This window comes from Hyla sarda, chromosome 12, assembly GCF_029499605.1.
Source record: "Hyla sarda isolate aHylSar1 chromosome 12, aHylSar1.hap1, whole genome shotgun sequence".
Classification (NCBI taxonomy): Eukaryota; Metazoa; Chordata; class Amphibia; order Anura; family Hylidae; genus Hyla; species Hyla sarda.
The window spans coordinates 12,254,634-12,277,066 of NC_079200.1; the positions used below are offsets into that span (position 1 = coordinate 12,254,634).

General features: G+C 42.7%; 1 protein-coding gene across 5 annotated transcripts in view; it reads left to right on the forward strand.

Annotated features, from left to right (window-relative positions):
- The window catches only part of ACSS2 (acyl-CoA synthetase short chain family member 2), a 77,253-nt gene that overhangs the window by 23,232 nt on the left and 31,588 nt on the right, over nt 1–22,433 (forward strand). For all 5 annotated transcript variants that reach the window (XR_008849254.1, XM_056548457.1, XM_056548455.1 and 2 more), the window contains exons 2-4: nt 3,909–4,104; nt 19,249–19,340; nt 19,452–19,555. Coding sequence is in view for 4 of the 5 variants with exons in the window: in XM_056548455.1 (XP_056404430.1) it covers nt 3,909–4,104; nt 19,249–19,340; nt 19,452–19,555 (392 nt within the window). In the remaining variant the exon portion in view is untranslated. The remainder of the gene's footprint in view (nt 1–3,908; nt 4,105–19,248; nt 19,341–19,451; nt 19,556–22,433) is intronic.

Genomic DNA, 22,433 nt, shown 5'->3' on the forward strand with positions numbered 1-22,433 from the left:
GATGTCTAAACACCAGAGTACCCCTTTAAACCCGGTGTGGTGTTCCTCCAGAAGACGCTATCTCTTTCACCATGGGTGACTGATTTCGGACAAGACTAGAAAGACTGTCATGGGGACAGGCGGGACAACCAGTTGTTCTTGACCAGAATATAAAATTGTATTTTATTAAGAATTAGACTAGGGAACCCTGGGGAAAGGAGATTGATTTAGGGGGCTCCCTTAAGGGGTACCGTTCATCAAAAAAACTTTTGATATAATATAATATAGAACAATGTATGCAGAATAACTTTCCAATTTCATGTTATAAAAAAATATGCTTCTATGTAATTTTCCACTTTGAAAAAAATGACCACTAGAGGTCTCTCTACCAGTCCTGGCCACAAGCCCTTTTTATAGATTTCAGACTCATGCTGGAGTCCTAAATCTCAGACTGCAGCCAGGACACAAACAAGCTCAGCTGGCAGCTCTGAATCTTCTCCTCTCTGTTTACAACTGTATGTGCAGAGAGAAGAAAGATCGGAGCTCAGATAGTAAAATGAATGAGGGCATGCAGTAAGGTAGAATCAGGAGTATGCTCTGCTGTGCTATGAGCACAGTGCTGGCTCCTGCCTGTCTAATTGACAGGCAGGGAGCAGTGCTGAGCTTGTCTGTGTCCCGGCTGCAGTCTGAGATTTAGGACTCCAGCATGAGTCTGAAATCTATAAAAAAGCTTGCGGACAGAACTGGTAGGGAGACCCCTAGTGGTAATTTTTTCGAAAGAAGTATATTTTTTAATAACATGCAATTGGAAAGTTATTCTGCATACATTTACCTATAATATATCAGAAGTTTTTTTTGATTAAGGTTCCCTTTAAAACCCCACTCTACATTGATGGCAAAAATTAAAGGGTATAATACTAACTAGATACTCGTCTTTTTATTTATTTTCTTTCCACTTGGTTTTATATAGATGTGTGTCCCAACCTGTGGTTCTCCTGCATTTGCAAGACTACAACTCCCATCATGCCCTGACCACTTCTGGCCCTGTATCATGCAGTGTACCCTGACACGTGGTTCTTCAGCTGTTACAAAACTACAACTCCCATGATGACCTGCAAAAACTACTCAGCCACATGTTGGGGGACACTGACTTAGGTGCAACCTCTCTGACCTCACCTAAAGATGCACGACCCCTGATATTAATGAACAGGAACTGAATTTTAGGTGACCGGATTTATCCGTAAATCACACAATTCTTTTTACTGTGAACATTGACGGATCGCTTTCTCTGAAAAGCATCGCGTGGCGAAGCCTTTGTTATATTGTAACATGTATCCCTTCGCTGCTCCGGCTATTTATACCAAAACAAAGGTGTGTACGACTGAAAAAAAAACATTCCTCCAGATCGGATTACCAAAAATGTATGTGTTGTAAAACCTTGTCACAAAATGTGTCAATCAAGGGCATCTCCACCAAAACAAATGTTATTGACTTGCAAATATCTGTGCTTAGGTTGTGAAAAAATAAAAATAAAAACATGGCGGCCACCTTCAGGACACGCCTCAATGCCCCTCCATGGGTTGTGGTGTTGTTGCAGTTCAGTTGTTTCGGCTCTGTTAAAATATTTTGTATATAATTAATTCTGTCCAACAGTAGGCATTTTAATTTTTGGTGTATTTTATTTATTTTTAAATCCCCTGAGTTTTCTTAATTACAAGTCATGTGATTCTTTCATCATGTGACTCTAGGATTTCTATTGAACATACTTCTGTCATTTTCCCATCTATTGAAGCCTTAGGAAGGAAAAATGCAACAAACTCCATGTACTATAGATCTGTATGATTTTGTTAGATTAACCCTTCAGGGTGGTAACAAAGTGAGAAGTGCTGTCACTGCGGTTACTGAGCCTCTCAGAGCCCTCTCTATGCTGCACAGCTATTTCTCAGTCTCTGCATTTTAGGGGAGGGACCACAGCTTGGCTGTTTGCCAGTATTACACATACAGATACTTCTTTTCCCTTACTACTTTAGCCAATCACAGCACATGAAAAATGCACCAGACTTACCTGACTCGCACTGTGCTTGGGGATGATTGAAAGGACTTTAGATGGCATGTGGATCGGACAATGATATTGGTGCACTGTGTTTGCAAGGTGATATGTAAGCACAAAGGTAAGAGCAACAGCACAGCACCGCAAGGAAGGAGTTACGTCTCAATTAGCCTCAGTCTAAGCAGTGATCTGCTAATGATGACTAAATGAAGAGGAAGAGAAGTTAAAACACTACATAGTAAGAACAGATGTATTTTTATTAGGGATATGAGAGGCAAGCTATGATTTTGCCATTTTTGACAGTGTGGGCCCTCTGAAGGAGGCAGACAGGCTCAGCCTGCATTCACACAGACCAGTCCCTTCCTGCACATAACACTAGCTAAGCCCCACACACACTTCTTGTGTTCTTTCCTGGCCTCTTGTTACTAGAGATGGACTGAGCCTAACAACAAGCAGTGAACAGCTAATTCAGTGCAAGTGGGACCCCTAGTGGCTATAACTTTTAGGCACTTTTAAAGGGGGGAACAAAAGCATATTGTTTAAAGACAATAAACTAGAGATTTAACCCCCCCCCCCCCCCACACCGACATCCTGCCGATCAGACTGTTAGCTATTGTGGCGGTTTTGACTCTGGCCAAGTATCCAGTGCAGTGTGATAGGACATCAGAGATCAGTGGTCACCAGTAATGGACACAGATTTGTCCTCCTTTTCCTTCATAGACAGATGAGAACCATCAATTACAGAAATTATTGGCAGCGACCAGATCTGACATTCCAGCTAAATAAATGGCGCTGCCTGTGCCAGTGTCCTGGGATGAGTCGCCCATCACTGGAGATAAATGACACCATTCACTGCGGAAATCCTCCTGGACAGAAATGTACATTACAGGCCTCTGGCTGTCAGGACATGCTGGAAATTGTAGTTTTGCAACAGCTGGAGAGGCAGAGGAGTAGCACGTGACTGGATCGGACTATACAGGATTTGTTTGTAATCTTTAATAATCATGGAGACCCATTGGCTTGCATGGGAGCTGTATACACAGAATGGCAAGATACTTGAAAGCAATATATATAAATGAATGAAGGCATTCAACATCATTTCTGAGAAAGTATCCTTTAATGCAGTGATGGAGAACCTTTTTGAGCCCGAGTGCCCAAACCGTAATGCACGCCAACTTTTTTCTCTGAAAGTGCCAGCACAGCGATTAAATCAGAATACTGTGGTTTAAGTTTAGAAAAAACAACTTATACAGTTGCCATAACTAATTAACATCTTGTTTTAAAAGAACACAGCAGAGTTCAATGATCCAAACTTGTTTTTTTTTTTATTGATAGTTTGTAGTTCCCCCACATTAGGTTGGCAGTGTGGCCTCACCCACATTAGGTTGGCAGTATAGTTCCCCCACATTAGGTGCATGGCTGGAAGCTGTATGCCTGTGTACTGCCCCACAGTGTTCCGACCACCGCTCCTCCGCGCGTGTCCTCCTCGCTGCTCAGCTTCGCTCTGCTGTTGCTATGGGCGCATGCATGGGACATCAGTGACGTCTCTGCATGCGCTACCTCCCGGCGGCCCCTGTGTTTTTAAAGTTAACATGGGGCCGCAGAAAGGTAACCAGGGCATCCTTGTGTCCCGAAAAGATCTTTCGGGACACAGGGATGTCCCGAATGGGCTGATGGCAAACTATGGCCGCGTGCCCACAGAGGGGTCCATCACTGCTTTAAAGTTTCAGTGCTAAATAGAAATATATGTACTTATTCTTTTAGTCTCTAATCTCTCTTGTGCACTTTTTCACTTAAGTTAAATTTTAAAATAATAAATTTATTTTATTTAACTTACTTTTATTTATTTAACATTTTTATTTTTATATATATTTTGCAGAGTTTTGGGGAGAAATTGCAAATGAATTCTACTGGAGGGTGCCTCCCGCTCAGCCGTTCTTGAACTACAACTTTGACGTTACTAAAGGGAAGATTTTTATCGAATGGATGAAAGGAGCGGTCACCAATATATGTTACAACGTCCTGGATAGAAACGTCCATGAGAAGAAACTGGGCGATAAAGTGGCATTTTATTGGTAAGTGTGAAAACTTCGTTTCAGAGGGTGCAGTCTGATAGGTGTTCACTTCGTCCGTAAATCGAGCGGGGGAAACAGTGCTCAGGCAAGCGCCAAAGGCTGTCCGGGCTTGCTGGGAGTTGTAGTTTTGCAACAGCTGGAGACATTGTTTGCAAAACACTCTTTCCCATTGCAGACATAGAAGCCTGTACATCCTTACCTTGTCATTGGATTACTGTACAGATACTTTTTGTTCTTTCTTGTCTGAAGGAAAAAAAAAATAATTTAAAATGAGAAACCCTAGAATTCAGTGTAAGGCCGGAACCACACCACGTTTTTGCAATACAGTTCCCGTATACGTTTTCAATGTGAAAACCGTACGGAACCGTATTGAAAACTGTATGCATTGACTCTCCATTGAAAACCGTATGCATTGACTCTCCATTGAAAACCGTATGCCAAAATATTCATCATGTTGTCTGTTTTGCATCCTGTACGGTTTTGTCAGGTTTTTTTTTTCCCGTACCCAAATCCGTAGTCTACCACGGTTTTTGGTTTGGGTTAAAAACCGTATTAAACCGTATAGGTTTTTTTTTTTTTTTTTTTTTTAACATGGGAGTCAATGGGAACTGTACAGAACTGTATGTGCGTACGTTTCCATCCGGTTTTCACCATACGGCTTTTGACTTTGCACAGTTTTTTTTTTCTTGGAATTTCAATCAAACAAGTTAAACTTTATTTATAATGGAGTGAATAGTTAAAAACATATTTTTTGTAAAAAACGGATGCAACCTGACATCATTTTTTAAACCGTATACGGGTTAAAATTTGTACACACGTTTTGATACAGTTTAGTCCGGTTTTGAGGAATCAGTTTTTCATCAAATGCCTGATAAGGGAACTGTATTGTAAAAACGTGGTGTGAATGCACCCTTACATGAAAAGTAATGGAAAAAAATCCAAGCAGGCGAATCCTTTTCCTAGGCCGCATAACGCTATAATGGAAACTTCCGATCAGACACAATGTATCAATGACCTTAATAGGCTCGGGCCGCAATTCATAATTTTTATCAAATTCTTTAAAAAAAAAAAACATTTGATGGCCAGAGACGCTGATCTTATCCGTCCAGTCTGTAACTATCCAGCGGTAATGGCTCTGTGGGAATCCGTGTTCTGCAGAGCTCTGTAATATGTCTGGGTAAATTGTATATGGCAGGGGAAGATGGCAGCAATTCTAATGACCCTACATACGCACTCATATGTTAGTGTGTATGTATCTAGACATATAATCTGTCATCAGGTTTGTATGTACACCTCTACCCAACATCTGTTTGTTGGCAATGTCACACTCCAAAATTTCAAGATTGCCGGGATATACACTACAAGGATGAAAATGGGCAAAGTATGGTGTTTTTGTAGTGGTGCAATGAAATGAAAATGTTGGGCTGAACCCATAAATTTGGGATATAGTTGGCAGAAAACCGAAAATGGCCCAAAATTGCAACTCCCATCCAGGTCGTGCTACAAAGCTGTGCTCTACAATCATCTTGACAGCCTTCAGCTTTCAAGGCATGCTGGGGGTTATAGTTCTGCACCAGCTGCAGAGCCACATATTGTAGATCACTGCTCTGAAGAATGTAGGCATAGATCAGTATTTCACTATATCCAAGAAGTTAGAAAGCACTCGCCACATCTTTCAGATGTGACACACTTCACGTTAAAGGGGTACTCCGCTGCTCAGCGTTTGGAACAAACTGTTCCGAACGCTGCAGCCGGCGCTGGGTGCTCGTGATGTCATAGCCCCGCCCCTTATGACATCACACTCCGCCCCCTTAATGCAAGTCAATGGAAGGGGGCGTGACGGCTGTCACGCCCCCTCCCATAGACTCGCATTGAGGGGGCGGAGTGTGATGTAATGAGGGGGTGGGGCTATGACCTCACGAGCTCCCGGCGCAGGCTCCAGCGTTCGGAACAGTTTGTTCCAAACGCTGAGCAGCGGAGTACCCCTTTAAGTACAAGTGACTTATGCAGCTCGCATAGCAGAGATGGGAGTACAGGAGGCTGCAAACACTAGGAACGGTGTGACAGCTGTTTCACCCGCATGCACAGCTTCGTCAGACCAAGCCCGCGCATGCGGGTGAAACAGCTGTCGGCCCCGTTCTTAGCGTTTGCAGCGTCCTGTACTCCCATCTCTGCTATGCACATGCGTTTTGTGCACTAGGAAACGCACCTCCACTTGTTCAGTTAAAGGGACCCCCGCGGTCTAACATCTTATCCCCTATCCAAAGCAACTCTCCATCTTCTCCTCCCCGCCGGTGACGTGCCCTTCTGCTGCACGTCTCATCCACCTTTCTCGGTGGGCCTCCTTTTCCGCCGCATACCGCCTGCTCTTACTCCTGCCAAGCCTGCTGATACTTTCTCTTTCTCTTTTTTTTTTTTTTTTATTGCAAAAAAATTTCGGTAGACGAAATTCCGGAGCATCCCTAATGTTTTCTCATCGCAGTAACCTTTTCACGTGTCGCAGGAATGCTAAATGTTGCTCTTTAATGGGGGCCGGTGCTCACTCTAGAAAAAAAAAACGGCTGCTCAAACATATAGAAAGTTTAGGGGGGCTGATCACATACCTGTTCATAGTATCTCAATCTGCTTTGTAACCTCCCTGACAGATTCAATTGTGGGGTTCTTACTGTTGAGGGGGTGCGTGCATATTAAATGTCGTTGGGTTTCTGTTCACACTTGCAAAATTTGTTGCAGAAATTTACCCAGCCTAAAATTGGTCCCATGAATCTAGATGGGGTGGTTTCTGCAGGCCTCTTATAAAGAAGACATTTGCAGAGATTCTATTGCTCAGAATTCCTCCAGAATTCTTTCCGCTTTCACCTTGATAACTATTAATGCAGCGCAGAGCCCTGGACAGACCTCAAGGAATGGGTAAAGATAAGATGAGGCCTCAGCCGGAAAAGAATACTCAGGACTACTTTTCGTTTATTACATTGGTGCCCTTCCTCTTTTTCGTGTCTTGCTGAAAAAGCAGCCATTGTTCATAGGCCGTTACATGTGATCTGTAAGGGACAGGACGATACGCAGGAGTCTGTGTTTTCCCTTCTGCGTTATCTATTTACACGATAACCTGATGCTATAAAAAGAAATGAGAAAATATACAGACAGATAATAGCCAAGAACATGAAGGACTGTACACCTTGTAGAAGCGTGGAAACTTGTAGTGCTAAGTATTAGTAGTATGGTCCGGGGGCACGGCCTGGCCGGCACAGTGAGCGTCCTTAACCCTGTAGACACCCTGGACTCCCTAACTTTACCTGAACTTTCCCTAAAGTTACGAAACCATATGATATGGGACTGAAAAGTGGCAAGAGTGTCTTCCTGGCTAAACAAGATGGCGCCGATACTCTTAACAGTCAGTGCACACATGCCCTTAAGGGCCTATTTGCACTATGTATTCCACTTGGAAAATACAGTGCAGCATCCTCCCATTGTTCTCTATGGGATTCTGCTGCACCACTCACACTGTTTAGGAAAAATTTGCAACACTTGCATATATATGAGCCTGCAGGGGCCCAAAATTCCCGGTATAAATATGTCAAAAATCAACTCGAAATATCTAATTCTCGATGCTGAGAGGGGGAAATACCTTAAAAAACATAACTTTTAATATAGTACTCTAAAATGCACCACACCGTGTGATAAAGAAAAAGTGCACAAATTACAAAGCAACACAAAAAGCAGTTACCACATATTATGTGGATTTATGATCTAAGAGAAGCATAACTATTGCCAAATGTCACCCAACGCGTTTCTGCCACTACGTGGCTTCCTCAGGGGGAATGTATACAATATGCAATAGATAGTAATACTGCTATATAACAAAATATCAATAGAGTATAAAACAAACGATGTAGTTTAATTCATAGGGAAACACCCGATACACAGTGTATATCCCTTAATTACTTTAGCTCAACCAATAGGGAAACACCCGATAAATAGTGTATATCCCTATTGCCATGGTGTGGCTATCATAACAGGAGGTAAAATCATCCTTCAGGGCAACCTGTAAGTAAAACATAAACATAGAAAAAGGTTTCAATGTGCCATCCGAATTCCATAGTTACTGGCCATTTATAGTATTAATATAAATACCTAGAGAAAAGACACATATTCACAATTTCCAAGTGTTTGCCCGGATACCTATAATAAAGATACAGAGTCCCAATCAATATGGGAGATGCTAGTACCTGCAATACAAACAGTGCGCATCGCACCAGCCATCATACTCGCACTCCTGTAGCCACACGTCCGGTTTATGGTTCTCGGATGAGCGCGCTATACCCGCGTTGGCGGGTAGCCGTCTGTCTCTGACGGCTGCTTAGCGCTCACTGAGACCATGCCGGCGTCTGTCGTCATATCCTGTTTCCGGCCGGCGCCGCGTCATAGCGCAACGCCCTCTCTGACGACTACAGAGGGCGTTGCTGGATCTGACAGCGGCGTCCGTAGTGACGGAAGCAGTGTGTATTAAAGGGCAATTCGCTTGTTTATAAATAATAAAAGATATAATTAAAAGAGCCTGGCTAAGTGTTAATATGCACAACAGAGGATAAAAATTAACTATCATAATATGAATAGAGCAATTAATTAGGTAATGATGATTTTGCATATGATGAGAAAGTTTGAGGAGAGGGGGGAAGAAAACCAAAAAACGGGGGTGTAGCATGAGATACCCTTTACTTAGTGAGACACTCACACTGTTGAATTTCTTCGGAGGATGTTCCTCCCTATAGGTGTGTAGAGAGAGGTACTAGCAGCAGGAAAAAGAGGGATGTGCTTATGGATGTATAGGGAGATGTATTAGCAGTAGATAGGGAAGTGTTTATGGGCCTATAGGCAGCATTATTGACAGTAGAGAGGGAAGTGCTCATGAGTGCTTAGGGAGAGGTATTAGCAGTGGAGATGAAAGTGCTCATGGGTGTATAGGTAGAGGTATTGGCAGTAGACGGAATAACGATTAGCAGTGGAGATGGAAGTGCTCATGCAGCTGTACAGAGCACTAGTGAGACTTCCAGAATGTTAAAGGGGTACTCTGGCACTAAGACATCTTATCCCCTATCCAAAGCATAGGGGATAAGATGCCTGATCGCGGTGGTCCCGCCGCTGGAGACCCCCATGATCTTGCATGCAGCACCCCGCTAAAATCAGTCCCCGGAGCATGTTTGCTCCGGGTCTGATTACTATCGATCATGGGGCCGGAGCATTGTGAAGTCACGGCTCCGCCCCCATGTGACGTCACGATCCGCCCCCTCAATGCAAGCCTATGGGAGGGGGCGTGACAGCTGTCACGCCCCCTCCCATAGGCGTGCATTGAGGTGGCGGAGCTGAGCTGCAGTCTTACATGTCGATCCATAGCAGCTAGGAAAAGGACCACACCAGAGGACGGGGCAGTGATACTGGAGGCATCGGTGGAGTGGGGGAAGGTAAGTCCAGGTTTTTTTTTTTAAATTTATTTATTTTTATTTTTTTATATGCGGGCCGTCTGGGCTTGATGATCAAATAAAAGGTACCTCTTCTAAATTACATGGGAGTCATTAATAGATTTTCAGGAAGATCTTACATCTAATATGCTTTCTTTATTGGAATTACCCCCTTGGCTGCTCCAGTGTGGAAGGTGACTGAACACTAAGGGTTTATTCACATGGTAGAATTTCCGCAAGCAGAAATTTTGAAGTGTGAATAGGAGTGCGGAATCCCATGGAAGTGTATTGGCCTTTCATCTGAGGCGGAATTCTGCTTGCGTAAATTCTGCCATGTGAATAGACCCTTATTGTGTTTAAAGGGGTACTCCTGTGGAAAACATATAGTAACCCCCCCCCCCCCCCCCCCCCCCCCGGACATGCGATGGCCCTGACATATGATCAAATCCACATACGATGCTTTTATATGTCGGGGCCATCGCATTAACTGCTATCCGACAGCGCAAAATGCTTAAGCTGCTGTCGGATAGCAGTTTAAGCATCCCGGACAGGTTCACTTACCTATTCCCGCTGTTCCGGGTCCACTTCGCGATCCTCCGGCGTCTTCTGCATCTTCTCCAGGGTCCGGGCCTCGCTTTCCGGCGTCGTTATTACGTCGCTGCGCACGCCGTCCCGTAATAATGTCACCAGAAAGCAAGGCCCGGACACCGGAGAAGATGCGGAAGAAGCCAGAGGATCCCGAAGATAACGCCGGAGCAGCGGGACAGCATCGGGAGCCCCTGGGACAGCATCGGGAGCGGTGAGGACGCGGTCGGGAGCGGCGGGGACAGGTGAGTATTAAATGCACGAATCCCTCAACATACAATGGATTCGACAAACGATGGGTCGTTTGAAACGAATTACCATCGTATGTTGAGGGACCACTGTGTGTGTGTGTGTGTGTGTGTGTATATAATATCATTTTTTTTATTTTTTAAATCAACTGGTGCCACAAAGTTAAACAGATTTGTAAATTACTTCTATTAAAAAATCTTAATCCTTTCAATAATTATCAGCTGCTGAAGTTGAGTTGTTTTCTTCTATCTGGCAACAGTGCTCTCTGCTGACATTTCTGCTTGTCTTGGGAACTGCACAGAGTAGAAGAGGTTTTGCGATGGGGATTCGCTTCTAAACTGGGCGGTTCCCGAGACACCTGTCATCAGGGAGCACTTAGACAGAAAAGGACAACTCAGCAGCTCATAAGTACTGAAAGGATTAAGATTTTTTTATTAGAAGTAAGTTACAAATCTGTTTAACTTTCTGGAGCCAGTTGATAGATGGATAACCCCTTTTAAACAGATCTGTATATTTAGTTCAAAAGGCACAGGTGCGCAAGAAGACCTATACAATACTGTATAGGTAGGTGCTCAGTCTTGCAGATAAGGTGCGGTGTCAGGCAGGTATACAAGCAGGAACGCCTTGGCGTTCCTGCTTGTATACCTGCCTGACACCGCACCTATGACTGCACAATAAAGAATATATGAAGTTACTATCCTAGCGAGTGCCGTCTACAAGTCTTTTTCTCTGAATTATCAGATTTGTTAATTACTTCTATTTAAAATTCTTAATCCTTCCATTACTTATCAGCTGCTGTATGCTCCACAGGAAGTTTTTTTTTTTCTTTTTGAATTTCCTTGTGTCTGACCACAGTGTTCTCTGCTGACACCTCTGTCCGTGTCAGGAACTGTCCAGAGGAGGAGAGGAGGTTTGCTATGGGGATTTGCTCCTGCTTTGGACAGTTCCTGACATGGACAGAGGTGTCAGCAGAGAGCACTGTGGTCAGGCAGAAAAGTACTTCCTGTGGAACAAACAGCAGCAGCTGATAAGTACGGGAAGGATTAAGACTTTTAAATAGAAGTAATTTACAAATCAGTTTTTTTCCCACTGGAGTACCCCTTTAATGGTTATATTAGAGAAGCCTTTATGATATGACCATTTGCTAAATCCTATTACTACTGCTCTAGAACCGGCCTTTGGAGTTGCTTTACTGGGGGATGACTATCGGGAGGGGAGTTTTAGGACTTTCCCGCAGTTGCACGATAACTTTGATCTCCCTAGGGAATCTTTTTATGGACACCTGCCACTGTCTTTTATAATATTCCTTTAATTGAAGTAAATAAATCACAAGGCCCCCAGGGGCTTATTACTGCTCTGTATACGTTTCTTACTATAGCTAAGTTACATACAACCTCCCTCCCCTTGGTGCCTCTATTCTCCCCCTTAATGACTGCTAATAGACCTTTTTACAGCAGTCAGTGGTTATTGTAGCCCACCGTGTGTCTCCCAGACAGCCGGTCCCCCGATGTAACTACCTCCGCTCCTGGTAGCTTATCCCTTTACATTCTGCCGTCAAATCGTGACCGGTGCATGTGAGAAGTCCCTGTTCACTTCCCAGCAATGGGTTTCCAGGGAAGCGGGGTGCCTTGTGAATGTCCCCAAGGCTGCCATGCGTGCGGCATTATGCTTACAGGCAGCATACACTAGTGCAGTTGTATCATCTGCAGATCACTGGGAATTTCTTTATGTGGGACTAGTAAAAAGTAAAAATAAAATGTAATATTAAAGGGGTTATCCAGGAAAAAAAACTTTTTTATATATATATATCAATTGGTTCCGGAAAGTTAAACAGATTTGTAAATTACTTCTATTAAAAAATCTTAATCCTTTCAGTACTTATGAGCTGTTGAAGTTGGGTTGTTCTTTTCTGTCTAAGTGCTCTCTGATGACACCTGTCTCGGGAACCGCCCAGTTTAGAAGAAAATCCCCATAGCAAACCTCTTCTAAACTGGCCGGTTCCCGGGACACGTGTCATCAGAGAGCACTTAGACAGAAAAGAACAACTCAACTTCAGAAGCTCATAAGTACTGAAAGGATTAAGATTTTTTAATAGAAGTAACTTGCAAATCTGTTTAACTTTCTGGAGCCAGTAGATAGATCTCTATCTCTTATCATCTCCATCTCTCTCTCGTTTTTTCCTGGATAACCCCTTTAATAATATATTTTAATAATAAAAAAAATTGCCAAAATCAAAAAATTTTGATTTTCCCTTTTACAGTTCCTTCTTTTACATAAAGCAAAACATAAAAATATAGATATTTGGTATCATCACGTCCGTAATGTCCCGAACAATATTTCTTTAATTTGTCCATTGAATGCTTTTAAAAAAAATTTGTTAAACTGCCCCCCAAAAATTGGAAAATAAAACAACCAAAAAGTCCTTTGTATTCCCAAATAGTACCAATAGAAACATCAAGTTTTTCTTTAAAAAACAAGCCATAACAAAGTTATGGGTCTTGTAATGCGGCATCTCAAAAAAAATAAAAAATAAACTTATTTATATATAATTTTGGTATCACAGTAATTGTGCTGACCCACAGAATAAATGTTTGTTTTTGCTGTATGTGAATGGCGTAAACTTAAAGTGCAAACAAAGGAACCACGAACATGTGTGGTATCACTCTGTGAATAAATGCTCGAACTACAGTATTAAAGTGTCTTAACCAGGAAAAAACTTTTTTTTTTTTTTTTTTTTTTATATATCAACTGGCTTCAGAAAGTTAAACAGATTTGTAAATTACTTCTATCAAAAAAATCTTAATCCTTTCAGTACTTAAGAGCTGCTGAAGGTGAGTTGTTCTTTTCTGCTTAAGTGCTCTCTGATGACACGTGTCTCGGGAACCGCCCAGTGTAGAAGCAAATCCCCATAGCAAACCTCTTCTACTCTGTGCAGTTCCCGAGACAAGCAGAGATGTCAGCAGAGAGCACTGTTGCCAGACAGAAAAGAACAACTCAACTTCAGCAGCTGATAATTATTGGAAGGATTAAGATTTTTTTAAGAGAAGTAATTTACAAATCTGTTTAACTTTCTGGATCCAGTGTATATAAAAAAATAAATAAAAACATTTCCTGGAAAACCCCTTTAATGAAACCACAGAGTGAATGACCTAAACCTAAAAAAAAATTCTGTCCAAAATTGCGTATTTTGGTCACTTCATTAGAGTACCTGTCACCAATTTTTTTTATTTTTATTTATTTTTTATCTAATGAACATCTTTTAAATTAGTCTTTAAAAAAAAAAAAAAAAAAACTGTCTAGGGAACCAAAATAAAACCTGATCACGGCGCAAAAAATGAGCCCTGTATACAGAAAAATAAAAAATAATGACAGGAGTCAGAAGTGGATAATTTTAAGCATACAAATGATTATTTTTTAAAAGTAGTAAAATTAAACAAGACCTACATAAATTGTGTATCACTGTAATCATATGGACGTGTAGAACAAAAATATTGTGTGATTTTTACTGAAAAGCGTATTACATAGAAATAGAAGCCCCTAAAATTAGCATAATGTCAGGGTTTTTAACATTTTTTTTATTTTTTTTCCGACAATTGTTTTGGGCTTTGGTTGATTTTATGGTAAAATGATTGAGTGTCCTTAATAGGTTAAAGGGGTACTCCGCCCTTAGACATCTTATCCTCTATCCAAAGGATAGGGGGATAAGATGTTTGATCACTGGGGACCCCCGCGATCTCGACTGCGGCACCCCAGACATCTGGTGCACGGAGATAACTTTGTTCCGTGGCACATGACTGGCAATGCAGGGCGGAGGTTCCTGACGTCACTGTCATGCCCTGCTCGTGATGTCACGGCCACGCCCCCTCAATGCAAGTTTATGGGAGGGGGCGTGACGAACGTCACGCCCCCTCCCATAGACTTGCATTGAGGGAGCATGGCCGTGACGTCCCGAGCGGGGCACGGCCGTGACGTCACGAGCCTCCGGGGATGAACCTGACACTCTAAACCAATGCTGGGTGCAGCACTGAGATCTTGGGGGTCCTGCCACTGGTGACCCCCGCGATCTCTGTGCTGCACCCGGCATTGGTTTAGTGTCAGGTTCACCCCCGGAGGTTCCTGACGTCACTGTCATGCCCCGCTCGTGACGTCACAGCCACGCCCCCTCAATGCAAGTTTATGGGAGGAGGCGTGACGGACGTCACGTCCCCTCCCATAAACTTGCATTGAGGGGGCGGGGCCGTGACATCACGAGCGGGGCGCGGGGGTGAACCGGGGGTGAACCTGACACTCTAAACCAACGCCGGGTGCAGCACTGAGATCGTGGGGGTCCCACCACTGGGGACCCCCGCGATCTCTGTGCTGCAGAGGCGTTCTTTGAATAGGGGATAAGATGTCTAGGGGTGGAGTACCCCTTTAAGGCACACAGAATGCATGCTGGCAGGAGGGGTTAATGATAAACTTATCCAGGTATTTATGATACAGTACGGCTACATAGGATGGGCCGCTACCATACCACCCAGTGCCAAAGATGTAGAATGCCGGGATCTGACCTTTGGCACATAATTTGGCGATATTCACTCCTATTGGGAGGATGTGATTTCTCTGTAATCCTGTTAATAATAAATGGAAATCCTTATTAACGCCTATTATACCCTATTAAATATCTGGTGTTTTAGCACAGGGAGTATGACGGAACGTTTGGCGGGGTATTGTGGTTTGTAGAGTCGATCTTCCTTCCTCGTAGATTCCTTTGCCCCGGAGACTCTCCCGCCCACTATTAGATGAGGGTATGAGGGATATGGTCTATGACATGGTTATTCATTACCTCTGCCCATCACCCGCTCTCGTACTTCAGTCTGTCGGCGTCTTTTTGACTAATGCTCTTGTTTTCTTAGTGTTACTGTCTCCCCCCAGCTGTTATTTATGTGTTTTCGTACTGTGTACCGTATCTCGCTGTGTCGTCTTGTACTTGTTTGTACGAATCTGTAATAATTTAATGTCTGGTCTGACAAGCGCCGTCCTGGTTATCTCCGACAGAACTAGAGAATAGAACAGGTGATTTTTGTGCAACATGCTTTGTGTTGTTAAGGTATAAACATGTTTATACTACACAGAAATGTACTGAAGATATTACAGAGAATCCAGCCTGACAGGTTGTTGTGTTGTGTTGTGTGTGTATAACAAAGAATAATAAAAAAAAATATATATGTGTGTGTATATAATATATATAGGGGACGAGTATTTACCTCAGGGCGAGGCCACCACTCCTGGTGTAACGGAGCTTCAGAAGGCCATTAAGCACTCCGCGGGCATTCTGGCTAGGGGAATATGCAAAGCAGCTCATTACATCACCTTTTCAGGTAATGTTCCCTGGTATCAGCTTAGCTCCTGTTAAGGAATATAAAAAGCTGATCGGGATTTTATGCCAAGCCAGACTACTCCCCAAAAGGGAAGTTTCTACCCATCTGCAGACAGCTGTTTCGTGGTTTTTGCCACTCGTCAGTACAGAGCAGGGTGATCGTCCCCTTTAGCTGCTCTCAGGCCTCTTACCCCAGCCAAGCCAGATCACCCTGCTCTGTACTGACGAGTGGCAAAAACCACGAAACAGCTGTCTGCAGATGGGTAGAAACTTCCCTTTTGGGGAGTAGTCTGGCTTGGCATAAAATCCCGATCAGCTTTTTATATTCCTTAACAGGAGCTAAGCTGATACCAGGGAACATTACCTGAAAAGGTGATGTAATGAGCTGCTTTGCATATTCCTATATATAAGATAGATAGATTAGATTAGAATAGAATAGATAGATTAGTTAGGAGTAGCCGTATTAGTCCAGTGATGCAAAAAGCAAAATCATCTGTAGTTGCAGTATCTTGTAATACCTTTTTTTTATTGGACTAACAAGATTTTGTAGAGAAGCTTTCGGGATTCCTCCCTTTATCAAGTCATAAGCATTTCTGAGCTCACAAGGAGAAAACACAGGTTCTATCTCACAAAATATGCAGGGGTTAAAACAATATATGTGGAGAATGGACATTAAGTTGGGCCATAAATTGTATAGCAATAGGCTGGAGAGCAGAGGTGAGAATGGTGAATACGCTGGACAGAGGAGAAAGGACAATTTACAATAGAACCATAGACTGAAGATAAGACTTAGACAGGGGAGGGGGAGCAGGGGTGTGATGGTGTTAGAGCAGGGAGAGGGAAGACAGTTTAGCAAAGGTTATAGGAAATTTTGATAATGGGATAAGAAGCTTAAATCCACATTAAGTCCTGTTCTTGGAGTCATAAAGAACTATCATTTTGGCTTCAAATGTCTTTCTTTCCTGGGTGTTCTTGAAGTTTCCCTTCAGGATCTTGATTTTGAGGTCCTGTAGGGAGTGACCTGTTTGGGTGAAATGGTGTCCAACTGGGGTGCAATAGTCCTTTTCTCTATGGTTGTTGATGGCCGATCTGTGGAGGTTCATCCTTTTATTGAGTGGCTGACTGGTCTCACCAATGTAACATCCCAGGTCACACTTGGTGCATTGTATCATGTAGACTACATTCTCTGTGGTGCAAGAGTATTGTCCCTTGATGTTGTATGTCTTGTTGTTGTGGGAGGCCTCAGAATTTGTGCAGATGTGTTGACAGAGTTTACAGCGCGGTTTGGCGCAGGGTTTTGTCCCATTGTCTGTATCTGATGTGTCTGTGGGTAGTTTCCTATTGACCAGCTTTTGTTTTATGTTGGGTGGTTGTCTGAAGGCCAAGATGGGTGGTTCAGGAAAGATTTGCTTTAACACCTCATCTTCTGCTAGTATTGGCTGCAGGTCCATGATGATTTTGCGTATTTCCTCAAGGGTGGGATTGTATGTGGCCACCAGTGGTATGCGTGATGAGGTTTGTTTCTCTCTGTATTGCAGCAGGTGGTCACGTGGTGTTTGAAGAGCAGAGTGGATTTTCTTATGGATGGTCCTTGGTTTGTAACCTTTTGGTTTACATTTCTCAGCTAGCGTTTGTAGATGTCTCGGTCATCAGGGTTGGAGCAGATGCGGTGGTACCTGATGGCTTGGCTGTATATGATGCCTTTCTTGGTGTGGGACGGATGGGAACTTGAATTGTGTAGATAGCTGGATCGGTCTGTGGGTTTTCTGTATACAGATGTCTGTATTGTGTCCTTGTTTATAGTTACAGTGGTGTCCGGAAAGTTTACACTTTCTGTAGAGAAGTCCATTTTGAGTTTGATGGATGGCTTAAATGTGTTGAAGGCCTCATGAAATTGTTTGAGTTTATCCTCTCCTTCAGTCCAAACAATGAAAATATCAATGTATCTGTAGGGTTTGTGAATTTGGGTATTCAGGAATCGCTCTTCAAGGTCAGCCATGAACAGATTGGCATATTGTGGTGCCATCTTGGTCCCCATAGCAGTTCCCATCGTCTGTAGGTATATTTCGTTGTTGAAGCTGAAGTAGTTGTGTGTGAGAATGAATTCTATTAGTTTGGTGATGATCTGAGGGCTGTATTTCTGGTTGTGGGTCTGGGAGGAGAGGAACAGTGAGCCGGCCCCAATTCCATCTCTGTGTGGGATGTTACTATACAGAGATTCTACGTCCATTGTTACCAATATGGAGTTGGCAGGCAAGTTCGTAATCTGACTCAGTTTGTTAAGAAAGTCAGTAGTGTCCTGTATGAAGCTGCTGGTGCGTGTAACAAAGGGTTTTAGTGTGTTTTCTACCAAACTAGATATCTGTTCAGTTAGTGTGTCCATACCTGTTATTATTGGTCTGCCAGGGTTTCCAGATTTGTGGATTTTTGGGAGCATGTAGAATGTCCCTGTTTTGGGATCGGTGGGTATAAGTGTCTCAAATCCTTTTTGTGAGTCCTTTGGGAAGGATTGAATCAATTTTCTTAGTTCCATGGTGAATTCTTTGGTGGGGTCTTCTGTCAGTTTCTTGTAGTATGTTGTGTCTGACAATTGTCGGTTTCCCTCTTTGATGTAGTCCTGGGTGTTCATGATCACTACTGCTCCTCCCTTGTCTGCTGGTTTGATTGTGATGGCTTGATTATTCCTTAAGTTTTTGATGGCCTCTCTTTCCAATACTGAGAGGTTGTGGTAGGTTTTATGGTGGTGTTTAGTGACTATATATTATAATATAATTATATTTGTATTTATATAAATAAATATTTGATATATGTGCATAGATACATACGTAAATATATATACATATATACATACACATGGACAAACGATGGCACAGCACTCCAAAGATAAGTGAAAAAAAACGTTGAGTTTATTGGCTCACATCACAGCAATGTTTTTGTCCTACCATTTTCATAAATATATATTTATGCAAAGCACTGGACATCAGCTTTAGCTCCAGTTACGGAATCTATGAAGCTGATTGGGATTTAATGCCAAGCCAGAAGTCTCCCCAGAAGGGAAGAGGACCCATCTGCAGACAGCGCTGTTTCGGAGTATTTTGCTCTTTGTCAGTGCAGAGTAGGGTGTTCTGGCTTGGCTAGCGAGAGACCTGATGAATACTTATCCCTTTGACCCAGTCATTAGGCCTCTCGTTAGCCAAGCCAGAACACCCTGGCTGCACTGACAAGGTGGGCCTTCCATAGACACAAATGGAGGGGGCGTGGCATGACGTCACAAGGGGGTGTTGCGTGACGTCACGACCATGGCCACCCGAACCCAGTGTTCTGAACATATTGTTCAGAACTCTGGGGGGCCTGCACAGAGATGGTGGCGGCCGGGGATAAGATGTCTAAGGGCAGAGTACCCCTTTTTAAATCTATATATTTTTTTTTGTATCTGTGTCTGTTTGATCATACAAAACAAATTTGTCACTACGGTCTTTGATTTTCTTCAAGGGAAGGGAATGAACCCGGAGACTCGACCTCCATCACTTACGCAGAGCTCCTGAAAAAAGTGTGCCAGTTTGCCAATGTTCTACGTGACCAAGGTATTCTGCTATCACTGTCGTTTTTGTTATTCAGTAATGTTTTGGTGTGTGTGTGTTTTTTTTTTTTTTTTTTCTTCTTGCATCTACCAATGAAACAAACTATCGTTGTAGGTGTTAAAAAAGGAGACCGCGTGTCCATATACATGCCCATGGTGATTGAGCTTGTTGTAGCTATGCTGGCATGTGCTCGAATCGGAGCCATTCACTCCATTGTGGTGAGTAATGTTTGGCGCGTTTTGTAATATTCACAGTGTAATCTGATATAAGCTCAAAGGATGTTAAATATACATACGGCAGGCATGATTTATTTATTTATTTATTTTTTTTTTTTAAAGTGGGGGGCATGGTGCAATTTCGTCAGACAATACTAGCATATCCTAGAACACTAAGCACACAAAAAAATCTGAGCTTCACTTTGCGTGCGTTCTAACTCTATAAAGTGAGCTCAGGAAGTCACTTCATAGACTGAATGCCAGCTGTTGTCATCAATAGCATAGCTTTGATCAGTATAAGCAATCTAATGATTGCTTAAAGGGGTACTCTGGCCCTAATACATCTTATCCCCTATCTCCCTCAATGCAGGTCTGTGAGACCTCCCATAGACTTGCATTGAGGGGGCGGGGCATGACATAAAATGGGGGCGGAGTCGTGACTTCACAATACTCCGGCCCAGTGGTCGTCATGCTGCACACTCGTAGCCTCCAGCGCTGCGGAGAGCTTGCAAAGGTGGGTGCTGAATTACAGATTGCGGGGTCCCCAGCAGCAAGACCCCTGCGATCAGACATCTTATCCACTATCCTTTGGATAGGGGATAAGATGTATTAGGGCCGGCATACCCCTTTTAAAAAAGCCCCTACAGGTACTTAAAAAATCAAATCACCCTCTTGCATTTTGTAAATAAATAAAATAAATAAATGTACAAATAAACATATTTATTAACGCAGTGTGCAGAAATGTCCGATCTATTAACCCCTTAAGGACTCAGGGTTTTTCAGTTTTTGCACTTTCGTTTTTTCCTCCTTACCTTTCAAAAATCATAACCCTTTCAATTTTCCACCTAAAAATCCATATTATGGCTTATTTTTTGCATCGCCAATTCTACTTTGCAGTGACATTAGTCATTTTACCCAAAAATGCACGGCGAAACGGAAAAAAAAAATTTTGTGCAACAAAATCGAAGAAAAAACGCCATTTTGTATCTTTTGGGGGCTTCCGTTTCTACACAGTGAATATTTCGGTAAAAATTACACCTTATCATTATTCTGTAGGTCCAAACGGTTAAAATGATACCCTACTTATATAGGTTTGATTTTGTTGTACTTCTGGAAAAAATCATAACTACATGCAGGAAAATGTATACGTTTAAAAATGTCATCTTCTGACCCCTATAACTTATTTATTTTTCCACGTACAGGGCGGTATGAGGACTCATTTTTTGCGCCGTGATCTGAGGTTTTTATCGCTATGATTTTTGTTTTGGTCTGACTTTTTGATCACTTTTAATTAATTTTTTAATGGTATAAAAAGTGACCAAAAATGTGCATTTTTTTTACTTTGGAATTTTTTTGCGTGTACACCATTGACCTTGCGGTTTAATAAATGATATATTTTTATAGTTCGGACATTTACGCACGCGACGATACCACATATGTTTGTTTATTTATTTATTTTTTTACACTGTTTTATTTTTTTTATGGGAAAAGGGGGGTGATTCAAACTTTTATTAGGGAAGGGGTTAAATTAACTTTATTAACACTTTTTTTTTTAAACTTTTTTTTGCAGTGTTATAGGTCCCATAGGCACCTATAACACTGCACACACTGATCGCTTATACTGATCATTATTATCCCATAGGGACCTATAACACTGCACACACTGATCTCTTATACTGATCATTGTTATCCCATAGGGACCTATAACACTGCACACACTGATCGCTTATACTGATCATTATTATCCCATAGGGACCTATAACACTGCACACACTGATCTCGCATGCTGATCACTGGCGTGTATTAACACGCCTGTGATCAGTGTTATCGGCGCTTGACTGCTCCTGCCTGGATCTCAGGCACGGAGCAGTCATTCGTCGATCGGACACCGAGGAGGCAGGTAAGGGCCCTCCCGGTGTCCTGCAAGCTGTTCAGGACGCCGCGATTTCACCGCGGCGGTCCCAAACAGCCCGACTGAGCAGCCGGGTCACTTTCACTTTAGAAGCAGCGGTCAAAGCAGGAATGTCCCAGAGCAGTCAGCGTATCGCCGGCCGCAGCGATGTCCCGCCTCGGCCGGTGATAGGCTGAGCCCACTGTCATGTAAGGAGCTCTCTACCGCTGAGGCCGATGATACGCTGACGGCTCTGTGACGTTCCAGTCCCCAGGAAGCAGCAAGAGGATCGCAGTGGAGGACCATGAGACAGATATCGGGGGGAAGTAGGAAGGTGAGTTTAGTTTGTTTGTTTTTGCAGCCCAGGCACAGGAATATGTAAAATTCATGCACTACAGATGTCCTTCAAGTTTTACAGTATATTTTATGGTAAAATGAAAAATATTACTTCAAAATATAATTGGATCTGCAAGTACAAAAAAATAAAGCCTTTATATTGTTTCCCAACCAGTGTGCCTCCAACTTTTGCAGAACTACAACTCCCAGCATGTCGGTGCATTATGGAAGTTGTAGGTTTGCAACAGCTGGAGGCACACTGGTTGGGAAGCACTGCTTTATATGACACCTTAGCTGGACTAATAAGAGTTATGGCTATTAAAAGGGTCAAGGAGGAAGAAACAAAAATGAAAATTGGCCTGGTTAAAGGGGTACTCCAGTGAAAAACCATATGTATTTTTTTTAATTAACTGGTGCCAGAAAGTTAAATTGATTTGTAAATTATCACATAGGTTTCATTAAAGAGTCGTTGACTCGAAACGCGTTAACCGTGCAATAAACTTGGAGTTTTAAGTGTCTGCTTGACGAGAGTTGGACCGTGAACTTCCTTGCTGTTTAATTTACAAATGTATTTAACTTTCTGGCACCATGTGATTTTTAAAAAAAAATAGTTTTCCACTGGAAAAGGGGTTGCTTAAAGGAGTACTCGACTGC